At 41.3% G+C, this 18,981-nt stretch overlaps 1 protein-coding gene across 1 annotated transcript in view; it reads right to left on the bottom strand.

Annotated features, from left to right (window-relative positions):
- Positions 1-2,302: 2,302 nt before the first annotated feature.
- LOC126161484 (outer mitochondrial transmembrane helix translocase) overlaps positions 2,303-18,981 on the bottom strand; it is a 94,747-nt gene continuing 78,068 nt past the window's right edge. Inside the window, exons 6-7 of the mRNA XM_049917383.1 lie at positions 3,140-3,324; positions 2,303-3,047 (exon numbers count right to left, since the gene is read on the bottom strand). Coding sequence (XP_049773340.1) covers positions 2,885-3,047; positions 3,140-3,324 — 348 coding nt within the window. The 3' untranslated portion in view covers positions 2,303-2,884. The remainder of the gene's footprint in view (positions 3,048-3,139; positions 3,325-18,981) is intronic.

Genomic DNA, 18,981 nt, shown 5'->3' on the forward strand with positions numbered 1-18,981 from the left:
GTACGGCCAGTGTAGGAGATCGCTCCCCACACCATGATGCCGGGTGTTGGCCCTGTGTGCCTCGGTCGTATGCAGTCCTGATTGTGGCGCTCACCTGCACGGCGCCAAACACGCATACAACCATCATTGGCACCAAGGCAGAAGCGACTCATCGCTGAAGACGACACGTCTCCATTCGTCCCTCCAATCACGCCTGTCGCGACACCACTGGAGGCGGGCTGCACGATCTTGGGGCGTGAGCGGAAGATGGCCTAACGGTGTGCGGGACCGTAGCCCAGCTTCATGGAGACGGTTGCGAATGGTCCTCGCCGATACCCCAGGAGCAACAGTGTCCCTAATTCGCTGGGAAGTGGCGGTGCGGTCCCTTACGGCACTGCGTAGGATCCTACGGTCTTGGCGTGCATCCATGCGTCGCTGCGGTCCGGTCCCAGGTCGACGGGCACGTGCACCTTCCGCCGACCACTGGCGACAACATCGATGTACTGTGGAGACCTCACGCCCCACGTGTTGAGCAATTCGGCGGTACGTCCACCCGGCCTCCCGCATGCCCACTATACGCCCTCACTCAAAGTCCGTCAACTGCACATACGGTTCACGTCCACGCTGTCGCGGCATGCTACCAGTGTTAAATACTGCGATGGAGCTCCGTATGCCACGGCAAACTGGCTGACACTGACGGCGGTGGTGCACAAATGCTGCGCAGCTAGCGCCATTCGACAGCCAACACCGCGGTTCCTGGTGTGTCCGCTGTGCCGTGCGTGTGATCATTGCTTGTACAGCCCTCTCGCAGTGTCCGGAGCAAGTATGGTGGGTCTGACACACCGGTGTCAATGTGTTCGTTTTTCCATTTCCAGGAGTGTATATTACTACCAAGAATCCCTATTATACCCACAGATGTGCCAATTCAATTTAAACATTTTCAATTTCCAATTAGATTGGCATTTGCAATGACTATCAATAAGTCAAGGCCGAACGATGTATTTTTGGCTTAGATTTGGAAACACCATGTTTTTCACACAGACAATTATACGTGGCATGCTCTGGAGTGGGCGAACTATCCAGTTTGTGTTAGCTAAAGATGGGATAACAAAAAATATTGTACACTATTGCATTAAGGGATTGATGATGTTTTTAAGTAATATTGTCATAATTAGTGATTTATATATATATATATATATATATATATATATATATATATATATATATATATATATATATATATATATATATATATATATATATATAAAAACAAAGATGATGTGACTTACCAAATGAAAGTGCTGGCAGGTCGACAGACACACAAACAAACACAAACATACACACAAAATCCAAGCTTTCACAACCAACGGTTGCCTCGTCAGGAAAGAGGGAAGGAGAAGGAAAGACAAAAGGATATGGGTTTTAAAGGAGAGGGTAAGGAGTCATTCCAATCCCGGGAGCGGAAAGACTTACCTTAGGGGGAAAAAAGGACAGGTATACACTCGCACACACACACATATCCATCCACACATACACAGACACAAGCAGACATTTGTAAAGGCAAAGAGTTTGGGCCAATATATATATATATATATATATATATATATATATATATATATAATCTCAAAGAATAAATTACAATAAATTAAAAAATAAATGTTTGGTGTTATTTATATATTCTTTTATCATTCACAGCACGCCCTGCCTCTTCCACTCATATACCACAACATCACATACTTATAGTAAGTTATTTTTTTTTTACCAAAATATTCCCTAGAGATAATTTATGTGGCAAAACAATGAAAGATTTTTAGAGACGGAACAAAGTTCGCCAGGTATAGCTAGTTCATATGATAAAAATATTATACTCAGAAGGAAAAGTAAGTAAAACTTACTGCGACAAGAAAGGTCTGGGGGACCAGCAGATGAAAACTCAACAAAGATAAGTACACTTAGACAGCAGTGTGAGAACTGCAGTCATGCTGAGGTTTTCCGCTTGCACAGGACGAGTGGGGGGAGGGGCACCGGACGTCAGGTCACTACTGTCACACCGGCTATTTCCTGTAGTGTTTGTTGGAATTGTCGGCTCTGTCAGCCTCTTGTGACCGCTGTGGGGTTGAAGAGTTAACATCCCTAGTGTGTATGCACGCAACATGTTCGAGCACTTGCATTTTGGGGAGGGGGAGAAAGGCTGACAGCACTGAACTTGGGAATGTAGGAAAGGTGTTTCTGACATTGGATAACAATATCACTTAAAAATAGATGCATTCTTACTCATAATGTTGAAATGTAGCCACAAAAACATTAAAGAGTATACACAATCTGCAGACCAGAATATTTAATAACACTGTCAGTGTTTCACTACGTTGTACAAAGATGGCAGCAGTACAAAATTATTTCCCGTCTTTGGTAACAATTTGGAAATGGAAGCATTTAATCATGACAGACTTAACTGCTTTGGATCCTGTCTTTCTGTCTTGACCCACATGAAACAATTATTAAAATGTTAAATTTAAGATTATGTATCACACAAACGTAAATCATAAATATCAAAATTTCATTTATCACATACAAGCTTACTGTAATTAAAATCACATTCAAGACACATAAAAGAGAAGAAAAAAGTCTGAGGTAAAACATATCAATATAAATCTGTCTTAAACAAAGCATGTACCATCTATAAATATAGAAAACAAATGGTGACTTATTTACAATTGATATAGGCACTCATTATGAGTCACAATTTAAATATCCCACTAATTCATGACTTTATACACTTGTCTCTCATATCCTGGGAAGGCCACACATCAATACTACAAAAAGCACACAAGCACACTGAATATGTCCAGGCAACACAGCAGCAATTACAGCCTGTCTTTCAGTGTGACTACAAGTGCGGACTTGCTCAGTCATGTCTGATAGAGAGAGGTGGAGGAATTATGCCACAATGGTACTTTGATAATTTCATTTTCTCCAACGATTTCGTAAGGTCATCCATTGTTATCGGCCTCAATGCATCATGAAATTCTTCTTCCGCATCATGTTGTGCATTAGTTAATGTTGGGGACCTGCTTGCACGAGGAAAAAATTATACATCAAAACAGTAATACTTTCAATCTTTAATCTAAAATTGTTCTCTGCTATTTATTTTACTACTTACATTTTGTGGTTTCCAGTTCTAACATAATCCCTTACTCGATATACTGAGGCATTGCGACACATTTCTCTAAGGTCTGAACCAGAGAAATTTTCTGTTAATTTGGCAAGCAGATTGTAATTTACATCATCTGCTGTGGGTTCATTACTCAATATAAGCCTCAGTATCTCTCTCCTTTGTGTGGGTGTCTGGGAAAAAGCAAACATTAAAAAAAAAAAATGTATAAAGCTTCACCTGTATTCAAAATACAGAAAAACTAAGATGTTTAGCGTTACCTTAAATTCTCACTTTTAATGTATACGATGCGCACAAGAAAAAGCATGTGCCAGAAAGAGCATGTGCCAACACACAGAATATCATGCAGCTCAAAAAACTAATTTCCCAAATAATTAAACTGTTGTCATTTTTGGAATCAATAGTGTCGAAAAGATATGGAGAGAGAGAAAAATGATAGAACATTTCACGTTTCAGATTATCTGTGCTTTGTGCAGTTTAGGTGGTCCAACAGTACCACAGGAGGCTTTGGAATACTTGTTTACTGGTGTACATCAGTGGGCTATATAGCATAACATACATGACCTACATACTATCCATGAACATACTCCCATTGTACTTATGCGAAAGTTTTTTAACTGAACACACAATGTCAATAGTAGGATGCAATTAATTTTACCTACAGTGTGTGTGTGTGGAATAGGAGTGTTAATGTTTAAGCTTCATGGTATGGATTGCAGACACATTTACAATATACATTTATGTGAAGTCACTTACATAAACCCACAAATAATTAAGAATGTTTGCCTAGTTTAAAAGGAACTTATCTATCAATTTAACAGCATAGCAGCAAGAATATGACACAGAGACCACTTATGCATATGGTCAATCAAAAAATGGTGGAGGTTAAAGGGGGGCTGGAAATATGAGGTCTGTTCTAAAAATTCCAGAACATTTGCAATTTCGCGCCAATGGTGTGATGCAGCGAAATGCAATTAGCATCCTCGCACAACCCTGTGCTTAATGTGTAACGGCCAGACGTTTCGTTGTTTTATGTCTATTAGTTATTGCTCAGTGCTGTACAGAGTTTAACATTGGGTCAAACATTTTGCGAATTTCGAGATAGTGGAGTTAAGAGGAGTACCACATCTGCGTGAAACTCAAGGCAACTTTACAGAGACATGCCAAATGAAGCAGGAAGCTTACAGTGAAGAGTGCTTAACTTGTACTCAATGTTACAAATGGTCCACATGGTTTCAAAATGGCTGGGTGGAAGTTAAAGGTGATGCCCATTCAGGATGCCCTTTGACATCTACAAATGACACTTGTCGGAAACAACAAAATTGTGTGTGTCCAATCTAAGACTGACTGTCTTAGAGAGTGTGGAAGAACATAATAATTCTGTTGGATCATGTCAGGAAATCCTGACATCTTGGAATGCCTCATGTTGCCACCAACTTCGTCCTATAGCTCATGGGTCAAGGCCAGAAACAACTAAGCCTCACAATCTGTGAACAGCTTTAGATTGCTCAAATGAGAACAAGATGTTCCGTAAGAGAATTCTAACTGTTTATGAGACGTGGGTCTACGGTTATGATGCTGAGAACAAAATTCAATCATCACAATGGGCCGGGAAAGGTTCTCCAAGACCAAAAATGAGCTCATCAAGTCAGGCCAAATGTCAAAGCCGTGCTGATAGTTTTCTTTGACTTTGAAGTATTAGTTCATCATGAATCCATGCCTCAGGGTCAAATTGTTAATCAATGGTACTATAGTGATGTGTTGTGCCGCCTGCAAAAAAGTGAGAAGGAAATGGCCTAAAATGTGGCCAGACAATTCATAGCTCCTGCATCATGATAACGCGCGCGCGCGCGCACACACACACACACACACACACACACACACACACACACACACACACACACACACACACACACACACATCCCAGCTGATGTGTAACTATTGCACAAAAAATGAAATCACTGTGCTGCCTTATCAACCATACTCTAGAGACCTCGTGCCTGTGGACTTTTTATTTCCAAAGTTGAAAACACCTTTGAAAAGACAAAGATTTGCAATGACAGACGAGAAAAATTCATAGACAGTATGTCATGCGATCCAGCAAGAGGCGCACCAAGACTACTTCTGGAAGTGGAAACTGCATTGGGAGTGGTATCAATTGTGGAGAAGAGTATTTCTAAGGGTAACAAGCAAAGTAAGTAGAAGGTAAGCTTAGAAATTTTTTTTGTCAAAGTTCCAGAATTTTTTGAACAGACTGTAATACACCTGTGGCAAGGCACTATCATGTTGGGAGTAAAAATGAATTTGCCTTTGTTGTTGTTGTTGTTGTGGTCTTCAGTCCTGAGACTGGTTTGATGCAGCTCTCCATGCTACTCTATCCTGTGCAAGCTTCTTCATCTCCCAGTACCTACTGCAACCTACATCCTTCTGAATCTGCTTAGTGTATTCATCTCTTGGTCTCCCCCTATGATTTTTACCTTCCACGCTGCCCTCCAATACTAAATTGGTGATCCCTTGATGCCTCAGAACATGTCCTACCAACCGATCCCTTCTTCTGGTGAAGTTGTGCCACAAACTTCTCTTCTCCCCAATCCTATTCAATACCTCCTCATTAGTTACGTGATCTACCCACCTTACCTTCAGCATTCTTCTGTAGCACCACATTTCGAAAGCTTCTAATCTCTTCTTGTCCAAACTATTTATCGTCCATGTTTCACTTCCATACATGGCTACACTCCATACAAATACTTTAAGAAGCGACTTCCTGACACTTAAATCTATACTCGAAGTTAACAAATTTTACTTCTTCAGAAATGCTTTCCTTGCCATTGCCAGTCTACATTTTATATCCTCTCTACTGCGACCATCATCAGTTATTTTGCTCCCCAAATAGCAAAACTCATTTACTACTTTTAAGTGTCTCATTTCCTAATCTCATTCCCTTAGCCTCACCAGACTTAATTCAACTACGTTCCATTATCCTCGTTTTGCTTTTGTTGATGTTCATCTTATATCCTCCTTTCAAGACACTGTCCATTCCGTTCAACTGCTCTTCCAAGTCCTTTGCTGTCTCTGACAGAATTACAATGTCATCGGCAAACCTAAAAGTTTTTATTTCTTCTCCATGGATTTTAATACCTACTCCGAATTTTTCTTTTGTTTCCTTTACTGCTTGCTCAATATACAGATTGAATAACATCGGGGAGAGGCTACAACCCTGTCTTACTCCCTTCCCAACCACTGCTTCCCTTTCATGCCCCTCGACTCTTATAACTGCCATCTGGTTTCTGTACAAATTGTAGATATCCTTTCGCTCCCTGTATTTTACCCCTGCCACTTTTAGAATTTGAAAGAGAGTATTCCAGTCAACATTGTCAAAAGCTTTCTCTAAGTCTACAAATGCTAGAAACGTAGGTTTGCCTTTCCTTAATCTTTCTTCTAAGATAAGTCGTAAGTTCAGTATTGCCTCACGTGTTCCAATATTTTTACGGAATCCAAACTGATCTTCCCCGAGGTCGGCTTCTACTAGTTTTTCCATTCATCTGTAAAGAATTCGTGTTAGTATTTTGCAGCTGTGGCTTATTAAACTGATTGTTCGGTAATTTTCACATCTGTCAACACCTGCTTTCTTTGGGATTGGAATTATTATATTCTTCTTGAAGTCTGAGGGTATTTCGCCTGTTTCATACATCTTGCTCTCCAGATGGTAGAGTTTTGTCAGGACTGGCTCTCCCAAGGCCGTCAGTAGTTCCAATGGAATGTTGTCTACTCCGGGGGCCTTGTTTTGACTCAGGTCTTTCAGTGCTCTGTCAAACTCTTCACGCAGTATCGTATCTCCCATTTCATCTTCATCTACATCCTCTTCCATTTCCATAATATTGTCCTCAAGTGCATCGCCCTTGTATAGACCCTCTATATACTCCTTCCACCTTTCTGCTTTCCCTTCTTTGCTTAGTACTGGGTTTCCATTTGAGCTCTTGGTGTTCATACAAGTGGTTCTCTTATCTCCAAAGGTCTCTCTAATTTTCCTGTAGACAGTATCGACCTTACCCCTAGTGAGATAAGCCTCTACATCCTTATATTTGTCCTCTAGCCATCCCTGCTTAGCCATTTTGTACTTCCTGTCGATATCATTTTTGAGTCGTTTGTATTCCTTTTTGCCTGCTTCATTTACTGCATTTTTATATTTTTTCCTTTCATCAATTAAAATCAGTATTTCTTCTGTTACCCAAGGATTTCTACTAGCCCTCGTCTTTTTCCCTACTTGATCCTCTGCTGCCCTCACTACTTCATCCCTCAAAGCTACCCATTCTTCTTCTACTGTATTTCTTTCCCCCATTCCTGTCAATTGTTCCCTGATGCTCTCCCTGAAACTCTGTACAACCTCTGGTTTAGTCAGTTTATCCAGGTCCCATCTCCTTAAATTCCCACCTTTTCACAGTTTATTCAGTTTTAATCTACAGTTCATAACCAATAGATTGTGGTCAGAGTCCACATCTGCCCCTGGAAATGTCTTACAACTTAAAACCTGGTTCCTTAATCTCTGTCTTATCATTATATAATCTATCTGAAACCTGTCAGTATCTCCAGGCTTCTTCCATGTATACAACCTTCTTTTATGATTCTTGAACCAAGTGTTAGCTATGATTAAGTTATGCTCTGTTCAAAATTCTACCAGACGGCTTCCTCTTTCATTTCTTACCCCCAATCCATATTCACATACTATGTTTCCTTCTCTCCCTTTTCCTACTCTCAAATTCTAATCACCCATGACTAATAAATTTTCGTCTCCCTTCACTACCTGAATAATTTCTTTTATCTCATCACACATTTCATCAATTTCTTCATCTGCAGAGCTAGTTGGGATATAAACTTTTACTACTGTAGTAGGCACGTGCTTTGTGTCTATCTTGGTCACAATAATGTGTTCACTATGCTGTTTGTAGTAGCTTACCCACATCCCTATTTTCCTATTCATTATTAAACCTACTCCTGCATTACCCCTATTTGACTTTGTGTTTATAACCCTGTAGTCAGCTGACCAGAAGTCTTGTTCCTCCTGCCACTGAACTTCACTAATTCCCACTATGTCTAACTTTAACTGCAATGAAATGATCAATTGAATGATTACCTCATTCACCAGATACAAATGCAAGTATGCAGAAACACGTGCTTTAGGTACATTCTCATCAATCGGTGCAAACACAATTTTGTCAGGAGACAAATGTCCCAAGGCACTTTCCAGGAAATGACAATGAACTTTTCGGTGTCAAGGTGCTATAATGAATGAGTGCATGACAGGATTTCAAGAAAATATTTTCAATCTGATCAGAGAAATCCAACCTTTTTAGGCAGTTCTTGGTTAACAACAATAAACTAGTAGCAAGCTAATTCTGAATAAAGATACATGACCACCACCAAGAAACCAAATTTTTCACACCACAAGAAAACTGACAAAACAGATGAATGTATTGTTCTAATCAATCCTTAGTACAACACCTTATTACACTACAAGCTGTCTTTTACATAAATCCTGAACAAGCATCACATACTCTAAAATATTTCTTCACTGACAAGCAATTTTTTTTATAAACATTGCAGAGAACATTTTCACTACAACTGACAATTATATATTATCACAAACATTCTAAAATCATCCAAAATAACCTTTCTAAAATAACTTTTACATATGCAAGCACAGGTAGTAAAACAAAAATATCTTCTAACACGTTCTGGTAATTACAGTTAGGATTACATCCAGAAGAAAAAAATCAAGTTATAATTTTCTAGTTAGAATGTTTTATTTGTGCAATAGACTAAACTTTTCTTTCGTGACTTCATTACAGGCACTAGCTTTCATTTGCCTATTTTCTACAATACTTATTCAGGAAAGTCTGGGCAAGTGAGATTTCAAGCAACTAGGAACTTCTTTCTCACTTCTACGAGCTTTACCCTAAAACAGTGCTAGATGTATGTCACTTATAGAGGTTCAAGAGAAGAGAACAGGAGAGGAGAAATGATTTAAAATGTAATTGTCCAAATAATTTATTATGTGCAATCATGTACTAAAAATGCTTCCTTTAATTATTCAGTTTGGTATTTTGAATGCAGCTCATACAAGTTATCAAAAACCGATTGGTAGTTGCAGAAAACAAAAAAAAATTAGTGCAAAGACTCAACCCTCAACTATTCTCATTTAATTAGTCTGTAACCTAGACCATTGGTACCATGTGGAGAAATAATCACCCATGTATTTACCTGGCCTAATACGCACAGAAAACCTAGCTTTTACTATGGGACATACAATCAAAGTTTCCATTTATCTAATTTCTGAAGTGTACAAATTATTTCTGTACATCCAGATGAAATGACTAAGTGAAGTGAGCATTATCCACATTTCATGGAACTGACTTATTCATAATGTGATTTATTTTCATTGGCTTCTGAGAAGTCCAAGGGTCCAACAGCACAGCATCCAGTAATGCCTGCTGACAGATGCCACAGCACTCCATTCTGATAGAAAACTGCTTTATAGTTTGTCTCTATAGTATCATACAAATGTGAAATCCGAACACAGTATAGACCACTTTTAAGTGTCACAGACTGATTCTTGATTTTAATTAGATCCAAACACATGTTAATTTTTGTGAAATGTTTGAAATTTTCCAGTCGATGGACAACCAATAAACTCTTAATACTCATAACATGTAGGCTTTCACAGCTGGTGTCTTCATTAAAACTTTCGGACTAAGATTCCATTGTCGAACAGTAGAAATTCTTCCTCCTGACACTTCTTTGCCAACTGCAGGCAATATCTTCCTAGGTGTGTCAACGACTGGCTGCTGGGCCATAGAAGTCGCATTTATATGGAGTGCATACAAGGCGCCACCACTCGTCACATGCTGTCAACAGTAAAACTATGACTAATATCAATACTCTCAATCGAAGGCAATCTATTGTCACATCATTGGTACGAAGTCGATCACCATATCTCATCTCATTTTAAACCTCCTTTTCTGTAAAGGTTATTGTGGTGTTTATAAATCTATATGGGTTTTTTGAACATATGTGCACAATATTTCAATGTCTTAGCTAGCAGGCTTGTCTCAAATTTTATTTCATGACCACTGTCTTCAAAAACATGTTCCACTACGACCGATTTTTTGTCTGTGTCCCAGATGGACAAGAATATTATCATATTTACTGCTGATAAGGGTAATGCTACCACTGTTTTAAAGAGTGAAGACTACTACAGGAAGATCAGTGACCATTTTGATCCTATCACTTACAAAAAGTTGAAAAGAATCCTGCAACAAAAATGTTAACAGCTACCAATCGTTTAATAAGAAAGTCTTCCACTCCTACAGAGGATAAAATATATATCTGCAAAACGGAAGTTTACTCTCCTAGTTTATATGGGCTATCTAAGGTTCATAAACCTAATGTCCTACTGGACCAATAGTGAGTGCTACTGGATCCCTTACTCAGGAGTTTGCTAGATATCTAGCCTCCTTGTTACAACCGTGTATCAGAAAAACTGATCATCATATTGAAACTTCTATGTACTTTATCGAAAAATTGATGAGGATTACTGTTAGCCCAAGTGATATCAGTTAATGTGGTATCCTTGTTCACTATGGTTCTGATTAGTGAAGCTCTATCTTATACAGCTGATATTTTAGCTTTCTTTCAACATTGCCCATCCACAACTTATTTTTGGTACAATAACAAGTTCTATGAACAAACTAAGTCCAGCTGCTACTAATCTTTTTACACAATGGTTTGAACAGCAGGCACTGCAGTCAGCCAATAAATGTCCTCTAAGTATTGATAGGTTTTGTTTTGGGGCACAAAAATAACTGGGGTCATACACACCCAAGTCAAAACTATAGAACACAAAGACAGATGAGTTAAATGACTATACATCAATCACAATTGATATAAGAGAAGACAGCTAAAAATAGGGGCGTGGAGAGGGGGCTACAAAAGACACCATATAGAAACAGAGGTCAAAAACTAAAAATTACATGGCCTTTGCCATATTACTTTGATGGATAAAAGTAAAATATGGTAGACAGTCCATGTGTCATTTGCTAAAATGGCTGATAACAGATGGCAAATCCACGTCGGAACGTGAACAGTCAAAAAATGGGCATTCCATCAGGAAGTGGTGGACGGTTAAAACTTTGGCACTAGTTAAAATGACCTCCTCCCTGCAGGAGGGCAGAGGTGGTCATCCAAGCTGCTGGGAGGGGCTTAATAACCTGGGGCTTATTCCAATGAAGACAGGACCAATGGTGATGCCAAAGGGACACTACCTCCTGACAGACAGCAACAGAGATCATTGGAGCAAATATAGGCACGAGTGGGCTGAGATAAGAGGACTGCAGCCTTGGCAGCAGCATCAGCTGTCATTTCCTGGAAGACCGACAAGAACAGGAACCCACAAACATCACAGTGGCTGAACCAGGACTGAGCAAGTGACAGTTTTCCTGGACCCGCTGCACTAAGGGATGGGTGGTGTACAGCACACAGACTTTGAAGAGTGCCGAGAGTGTGAGCAGACGAAACAATTGAAAAGTTGGCCGCTGGATGTATTCTGTGGCCTGATACAGGGCAAAGAGCTTGGCTATAAATTCTGAGCAGTGTGCCGGAAGGCAATATCGAAAGACGTGGGTGCCAATGACGAAAGCGCACCTGACACTGCAGTCAGTCCAAGAGTCACCAGTGTACACAAAGGTACTATCACGAAGTTCCATGCGAATGTCATGAAACTGAAGGCGATAGAGCAAGGCTGGAGCAGTGTCCTTAGGAAGCAAATGAAGGCCAAGGTTAACACAGAGCACTGCACAAAGCAAAGGCAGTGAAGGGTTCACACTCATTGGAAAAGCGGCAGGTAGTGTGAAGTTAAGCCACCAGAGCAAGTGCCGAAAGCGGACTCTAGGAGGTAACACAGAAGAGGGAAGCTCCCATACTGGTGATCGAAGGAATCATCCTTCGATAGGATAAGAGGAATAGGATGGGTGGCCACTCACGGCAGACAAATGGCACGCATATCTACTGAGGAGGAAGTCACGGTGGTAGGACAGTGGTAGTTCAGCAGCTTCATTAGACACACTCAACCGGGCTAGTGCAAAAGGCGACAGTGGCCAAATGGACGCCACAATGGTGGATAGTGTTGGGATGGCCTAAGAGGGATGGATGAGCAGATGTATAAACAAAGCACTCATACTCCAGTTTCTAACAGACTAAGGACTGGTACAAAAGGAGGAGGGTGGTTCGATCTGTACCCCAGGAAGCACCATTGAAGACAAGTAGGACACTGAGGGACCACATTCAGCAGGCTGCCAGGTAAGACATCGGAGGACCAAGAGTTTCCTATCGAGCATGAGTCCCAGGAATTTCATAGTTTCAACAAATGGAAGAGCAACAGGCCCAAGATGTAAAAATGGTGGGAGAAACAGATTGCACTGCTAGAAATTCATACAGATGGTTTTGTCAGTGGAAAAATGAAAGCCACTGTCGATTCTCCAGGAGCAGAGAGAATCGGGACATTGCTGAAGACTCTGCTCAATGAGACGAGTGCTTTGAGAACAGCAATAGATGGCAAAATCATCAATGAAAAAGGAGCCGGAGATTCCCGGCGGGAGACAGGCCAATATAGGGTTAAAGGCAATATCAAAGAGGACGACATTCAGGATGGAAACCTGAGGCACACCAGTTTCCTGTACAAAGGTGTCTTCCAAACAGGCAGAACACACACACCTTGGAAACTTAGTCTTTTAAAAAATCCTGAAGGGAACAGGGCAGGTGACCACAGAAGCCCTACAAGAAAGAGTATGGAGGATACAAATTTTCCAGCAGGTGTCCTAGGCCTTCTCCAAATCTAAAAACACAGCCACAGTCTGGGATTTCTGCACAAAACCATTCACGACATGGGTGGACAAACTAACTAGATGGTGAACTGCGGAACAGTGCGGTCTAAATCCACACTGTGCAGTCATTAGTAAATTGCGAGACTAGTCACCATACCAGCCAGGCACAATCTTATGTCCAATCAATTTACAAACACAGCTGGTGAGAGATGGGGTGGTAACTACAAGGAAGGTTTTTGTCCTCACCAGGTTTAGGTATGGGTATGGGTATGAGGGTGGCTTTATGCTAACATCCGAGAAATGTGTCCTCTACCCAGATGAAGTTGTTAAGTAGAACATGCTTGCCCACAAGAGAACTGTGCTGCAAGATCTGAATGTGGACAGCATCTGGCCTTGGGGTAGAGAATCAGGATGAATAGAACGATCTAGCTCCTTCATAGCAAAGGCGGCACTGTAGCACTCACGATTCTGAGAAGAGAAGGTATCACCCAGGCCGCCTCCACTCATTTCCAATGGAGGAAGTCAGGGTGATAGTGGGAAGAGCTTGAAATTTCCGTAAAATGGCAGCCCATGGTGCTGGAGATAGCAATAGGGCTCACAATGACATTGTCTGCTACCGTCAGGCAGAAATTGGCAAATGGATTTTGGTCCCAGAGTGCCACTGGACGTTTGCCCACATAACAGACGAAGGGATTGAACTGTTAAAAGAGCTAGTGAATGAAATCCAGCTAGCATGTTTGCTATCCTGAAGAACGCAACGACACTTTGCATGCATCTATTTATAATGAATGCAATTTGCCATCGTAGGACAACAGTTAAAAACGTGGAGAGCATGTCTCCGTGTGCAAATTGCATCACAGTGTGCTTCAGTCCACTTAGGGACTGGGACATGGAGTGGTAAAGAGGGAGTGCGAGGAATGCAATGTTCTGCAGCAGTAAGGATAACGTTTGCGAGATATTCCACCTGGTCATCATAATTGGGGAAACCTTTATCTTCGAAGGTCGCAAGGGACGTGTAAAGCTGCCAGTCAGCCTTAGTAAGCTGTGATTTGGGTGTGCACGTGGATGGGGTAGGAGTCATCAAATGAATAGCACATTGGAAATGGTCGCTCAATTAGGTGTCAAAGATGGACCACTCAAGATGATGGGCAAGCTGTGCAGTGCAGAAGGATAGGTCCAAATGGGAATAAGTGTGTGAGGAGTCTTAAAGGAATGAGGGTGCTCCAGTGTTAAAGCAGAGGAGGATGAGTTGATTAAGATCAGCCAAGAGGGCACCTCTCTCACAGGTTCTGGGAGAACCCCAAAGGGGATGATGTGCATTTAAGTCAAAGAGTACCAAAAATGGGGGAGGTGGCTGCCCAATAAGCTGAAGGAAGTCTGCCCTGGTGTCACTGAATGACGGAGGGACATTAATGGTACATAGGGAAGAGTCAGGAAAAAGCAAACTGCAACAGCTTGAAGATGGGTAGTCATGAAGATGGGTTAACTATGATCATCACCCCGTATGAGCAGCATGATGCCCCCATGAGATGGAATGTGGACTTCTGGGGGAAGGTCAAAATGAACCAGGAAGAAATGTGGAAGCTCAAAGCAGTAGTGAGGACGCAATTTTGTTTCCAGAAGGCAGAACGCAAGGCGATGCTGCGATGCTAAAAGCAGCTGTAAATCCTCTTTGTGGGACCGAAGGCCGTGAATGTTCTATTAGAGGGGAGTCATGATGATGAAATGAAGGGGTGTCACCTCAGCAGCTGCCCAGTGACAGTATGTGAAGACTTGCTGCTACAGGCCACAGAAGGATGAGGATCCTGGTCCATGAGGTCCACACATGCATCGGCTTGCTTGGGCTGTTGCTCTGTAGAGTCCAACACAGAAAAATGGTTGGTGGTGTGCACTAGCGACACTGAGGCTGGTCAGGCTAAGGTACAACGTGGCTACACCGTCTAAGAGGATCTTCAAATCAGTGAGGGAGAAGACTGTCTGCCTTATTAAGACTTCTTCAGGCCTTTCCGGTTACCAGATGAAGATTCAAGTGGTGTTTGGCTGGAGGGACGTAGGAAGTCTTTACAGGTGTGTTATTCCGTCCTCTCCATCCTACCGGTTGTGTAGCTGGTGGCTTCACCCTTGAGGAGAGATTTCATGACTTCAGAGCTGAATTTGAGGTCGCACGTCTGCATAGTCATGTCCTTCATGGAGCGAGAGGTAACAAGAACAGAACTAAGTGCCAGATGGGAGAACACAGAGTTTGTGATTAGCCAATAACTTGCAAGCGGCTGGATAAGGCACTTTTTCCTTTACCCAGATTTCCTGGAACAATCCCGAGAAGTGGCATGGCTGCCACTGCAGTTGATACAGCAGGAAAAAGGGACAGGCAATACCCCTCATGAGTATCCTTACCACAGGTTACACATTTGGCTGGGTGTCGACAAGTTGTTCTAGTGTAGTTGAAGCAATGACGCTGGGAGCAGAGCATCAAGTTTGGAATGTACAGTCTGACAGTGATAATTTCATAGCCTGCTTTGATCTTTGACAGAAGCACCTTCCATCAAAGGTGAGAAAAATGAGTGAAGGTGGGCACTAAGAAAGAATCTACATTTTTCATCATCCAATGGACAGCAATGACACCCTGATCAGAGAGGTAAGATTGGATTTTGGCCTTAGTCAGACCATTGAGCAGCCTATTGTAAATAATATCACAGGAAGAATTCAGAGTTCTATGGGCCTTGGCACAAAGAGGATAGCAGTAGAGAAGCGAGGTGGCACGCAGTAGTGCTTGATAATTAGAAGTAGTCTCCAGAAGCAAAGTACCATTCTGTAAATGAGAGCAGGATTTCAGACGGCTGGCAATGGCATCAACACCTTTCTGAATAATAAACAGATTTACCGTTGTGAAGGACTGACCGTCTTCAGTACTTGAAACCATGAGGAACTGGGCTGCAGCTAGGAGGGTCTTTGAATCGTTAGCCTCATTCTGTTTACATTTCATAGACACTGATTGTGAAGATGATTGGCTGATTGAGAGAAAATTCCCCATGACCACCAGCATCTCCAATGGTGCACTCCTTCCAACTGGGGGCCCCTTCACAAGGAGGCACACCTGCCTTAGATTATGGTTCACACCTCATGTCACATCTCCCAAACACCTGACAGAGGGACCACTCAGCAATTTGGGAAGGTAGCAGCTCTGGCAATCATCCCTCCCTGGGTCTGGCCTGTACCAGGAGGTACAAGTGACCCCCACCTGTCGATCCGGGGCTGGGAATTATGCGTTACTTAGTCACCTGTTGTGCGTCAGACACGTGGGACAGCATCAGGAGCACATAGGGAGGAAGAAGAAAAAGAGGAAACTCAAACAACGAAGCGGAGGAACATGGAAGAAGGGAAACAAAGAAAGTAAAGGGGAACGAAAAACAATGGTGAGAATTCTGATGTCAGAGACAATGTGGAACTTTCCCAAAAACACCCCAGACATATTCCCAAGGGAGGGGAAAAAGAATAGCAAGAGGATACAGATGCAGTGTGGAAGGGAAAAGATGCTGCAAAGGCTGGGACCCCCCTTGGTAGCCACACATGAACCCACTAAATAGTGGTGAGTCCCTTGGGGGCGGTATCAATATGTGGACGACACTTTTGTGATATGGGATTATGGTGAAGAGGAACTGAATGGTTTCTTGATGTGTTTAAATATTATTAATCCAAAGATACAATTTGCTATGGAGACAGATTAAAGGTTAGCTAAATTTTTTGGATGTTTCAGTAATCAAACACAAAGATGGGACTTTACGTCATGAAGATACACATACCAATCATTACCTTCATAAGGATTCCAATCATCCCAAACAGAAGAGAGGTGTTATTAGAACATTGGTGGACAGGGCTAGTAAAACTTGTGAGCCAGTTTATTTGCAAGAGGAACTAAATCATTTGTGAACAGCTTTTACGAAAAATGGATATGCTGATAATGAGATAGAGCACTTCATCCCAGAAGAAAAGTATCCAAAAACATGCAGCAGCAGCAGCAGCAGCAGCAGCAGCATCAGCATCTTTAGACCCAGCAAGATGATCATTGAATGTTTAAGATCGGGGAAAGATGCAAGACACCCTTTAGCAGCCCCTGGGGTGTATAATATTCCACGCAGTAATGTTAAAGTTCACATTGGGACAATGAATAGCAGTGATAATACCCACTTAACCAAACACGCAAGGAACTGTCATCGGGGACACACTGACATATCGGCTATAGCCCAACATGTTTTTGAAGACTGTGAAATAAAATTTAGGGAAACAATTGTGCAAAGACATCGCATTATTATGCACGTATGTACAGAGAAGCCATAGAGATTTATAAACACCACAATAATTTTAACAGTAAAGGAGGCTTAAAGTTACGTAAGATATGGTGGTAGACTTAGTACCAACAAGGTGACTACCACCTTTGATTGAGAGTAATGAGTTTTACTGTCGACAGCACGTGACAAGTAGTAGCAGCATCCTCTATGCACACACTATAAACGGGACCTCGACAGCCCAGCAGCCAGTAGTTGACTCACCCTGGAAGATGTCGCCCACAACTGACAACTAAACGGTAGGAGAAAGAATTTCTACTACTCAACCATGGCCTCATTAAAATACTTTTTTCACTGAAGGGAAGACATTTTAACAGCAAAGTTACTGTTTATTTACTGGCTGAGTAAATCCTCATCCTTCTGTGGCCTGTAGCAGCAAGTCTTCACATGCTGTCACTGGGCAGCTGCTGAGGTGGCACCCCTTCATTTCATCATAGCCCATTTCCACAAACCACATATTTGTCTTTAAGGTGGCATTGGTGTTTTAAATTCTATTTATGTCATCACTTCTAGATGTATCTCATTTCTGTTTTACAAGTTGTCATACAGGTAGTTACACTTTACAGTATTATGTTAGTTTATTTGCATAATATGTTTTTCTTAAATGTGGTATATTCACTGGCCAGCGTGATTTGGTCCATGTGATCGTATACATAGTAGAAAATTTGTCAGTATGGCAAAATTGTAGTAACACCTATGACCAATAATCCAGTGCGACAGTGTAATCCAATGAAAGAAAAAATTCTCCATTGTGTATACAATAATGTTTCACATGGATCACATCATGCTGGATAATGAAGGTACCACAATTAAGAAAAATATATATTATTCACATAAATTAACATAATACTACAAAGTTTAACTACATTTGCGACATCTTTTAACACAGACCTCAGAAAAGTCTAAGTGTGATGACAAATAGCGCTGGCCACATCAACCTAATCTAAAATGCAAATGGTTGTAAAAATGGGCAAAGCCCGAAACTAAACCTCTTTACTACTTTAACCACTTATTATACAGCATGTATAACTAAATATTACATTCATCTATTGCAGTAATAGCTAACTGGAAAGTGGCTCAGTGTAGGACGCAATGAAGTGGGAGCTATGGCAGGTTCCCATGATGTATGGTGGAAGCAGCAGTCCAGCATACAAGCTGTCAGGTGTCAACTTGTGTAAATGAAACCATTGAATAAGAGAGTTATCTTTCTTACAGCAGTTTGGACATGAAAACAAGTCTCTTCTCCAGCTCAGTTATGGGGGTTCTGGAGTGTGGTGGTTACAAAACCTTGCAATTAGCCTGAAGAAGTTTTTTCACCAATCCGGCTTCTACTGTACATAAAAAAACCTTTGCATTCAGAAGTAATTGAGGAGCCTATTGTACAAACATCACAAAATCATAGCTAACAAATTTTAAAAGTGTCAAATGCACTAATTTAGTATAGTTATATTTTTATTGGAGCACAGCTATGTGTTTAATGATGGCGTTCTCTTGGGGAAAACATTTTGGGCACAGGTTATTCACAATATTGTCATGAGGAAAAATCTAGTACTCAGCATATCAGAGCATAGAATATTTGATCCTTTAATTGGGAAGGTAGGTTATACAATTT

The sequence above is a fragment of the Schistocerca cancellata genome, chromosome 2, assembly GCF_023864275.1.
Source record: "Schistocerca cancellata isolate TAMUIC-IGC-003103 chromosome 2, iqSchCanc2.1, whole genome shotgun sequence".
Classification (NCBI taxonomy): domain Eukaryota; kingdom Metazoa; phylum Arthropoda; class Insecta; order Orthoptera; family Acrididae; genus Schistocerca; species Schistocerca cancellata.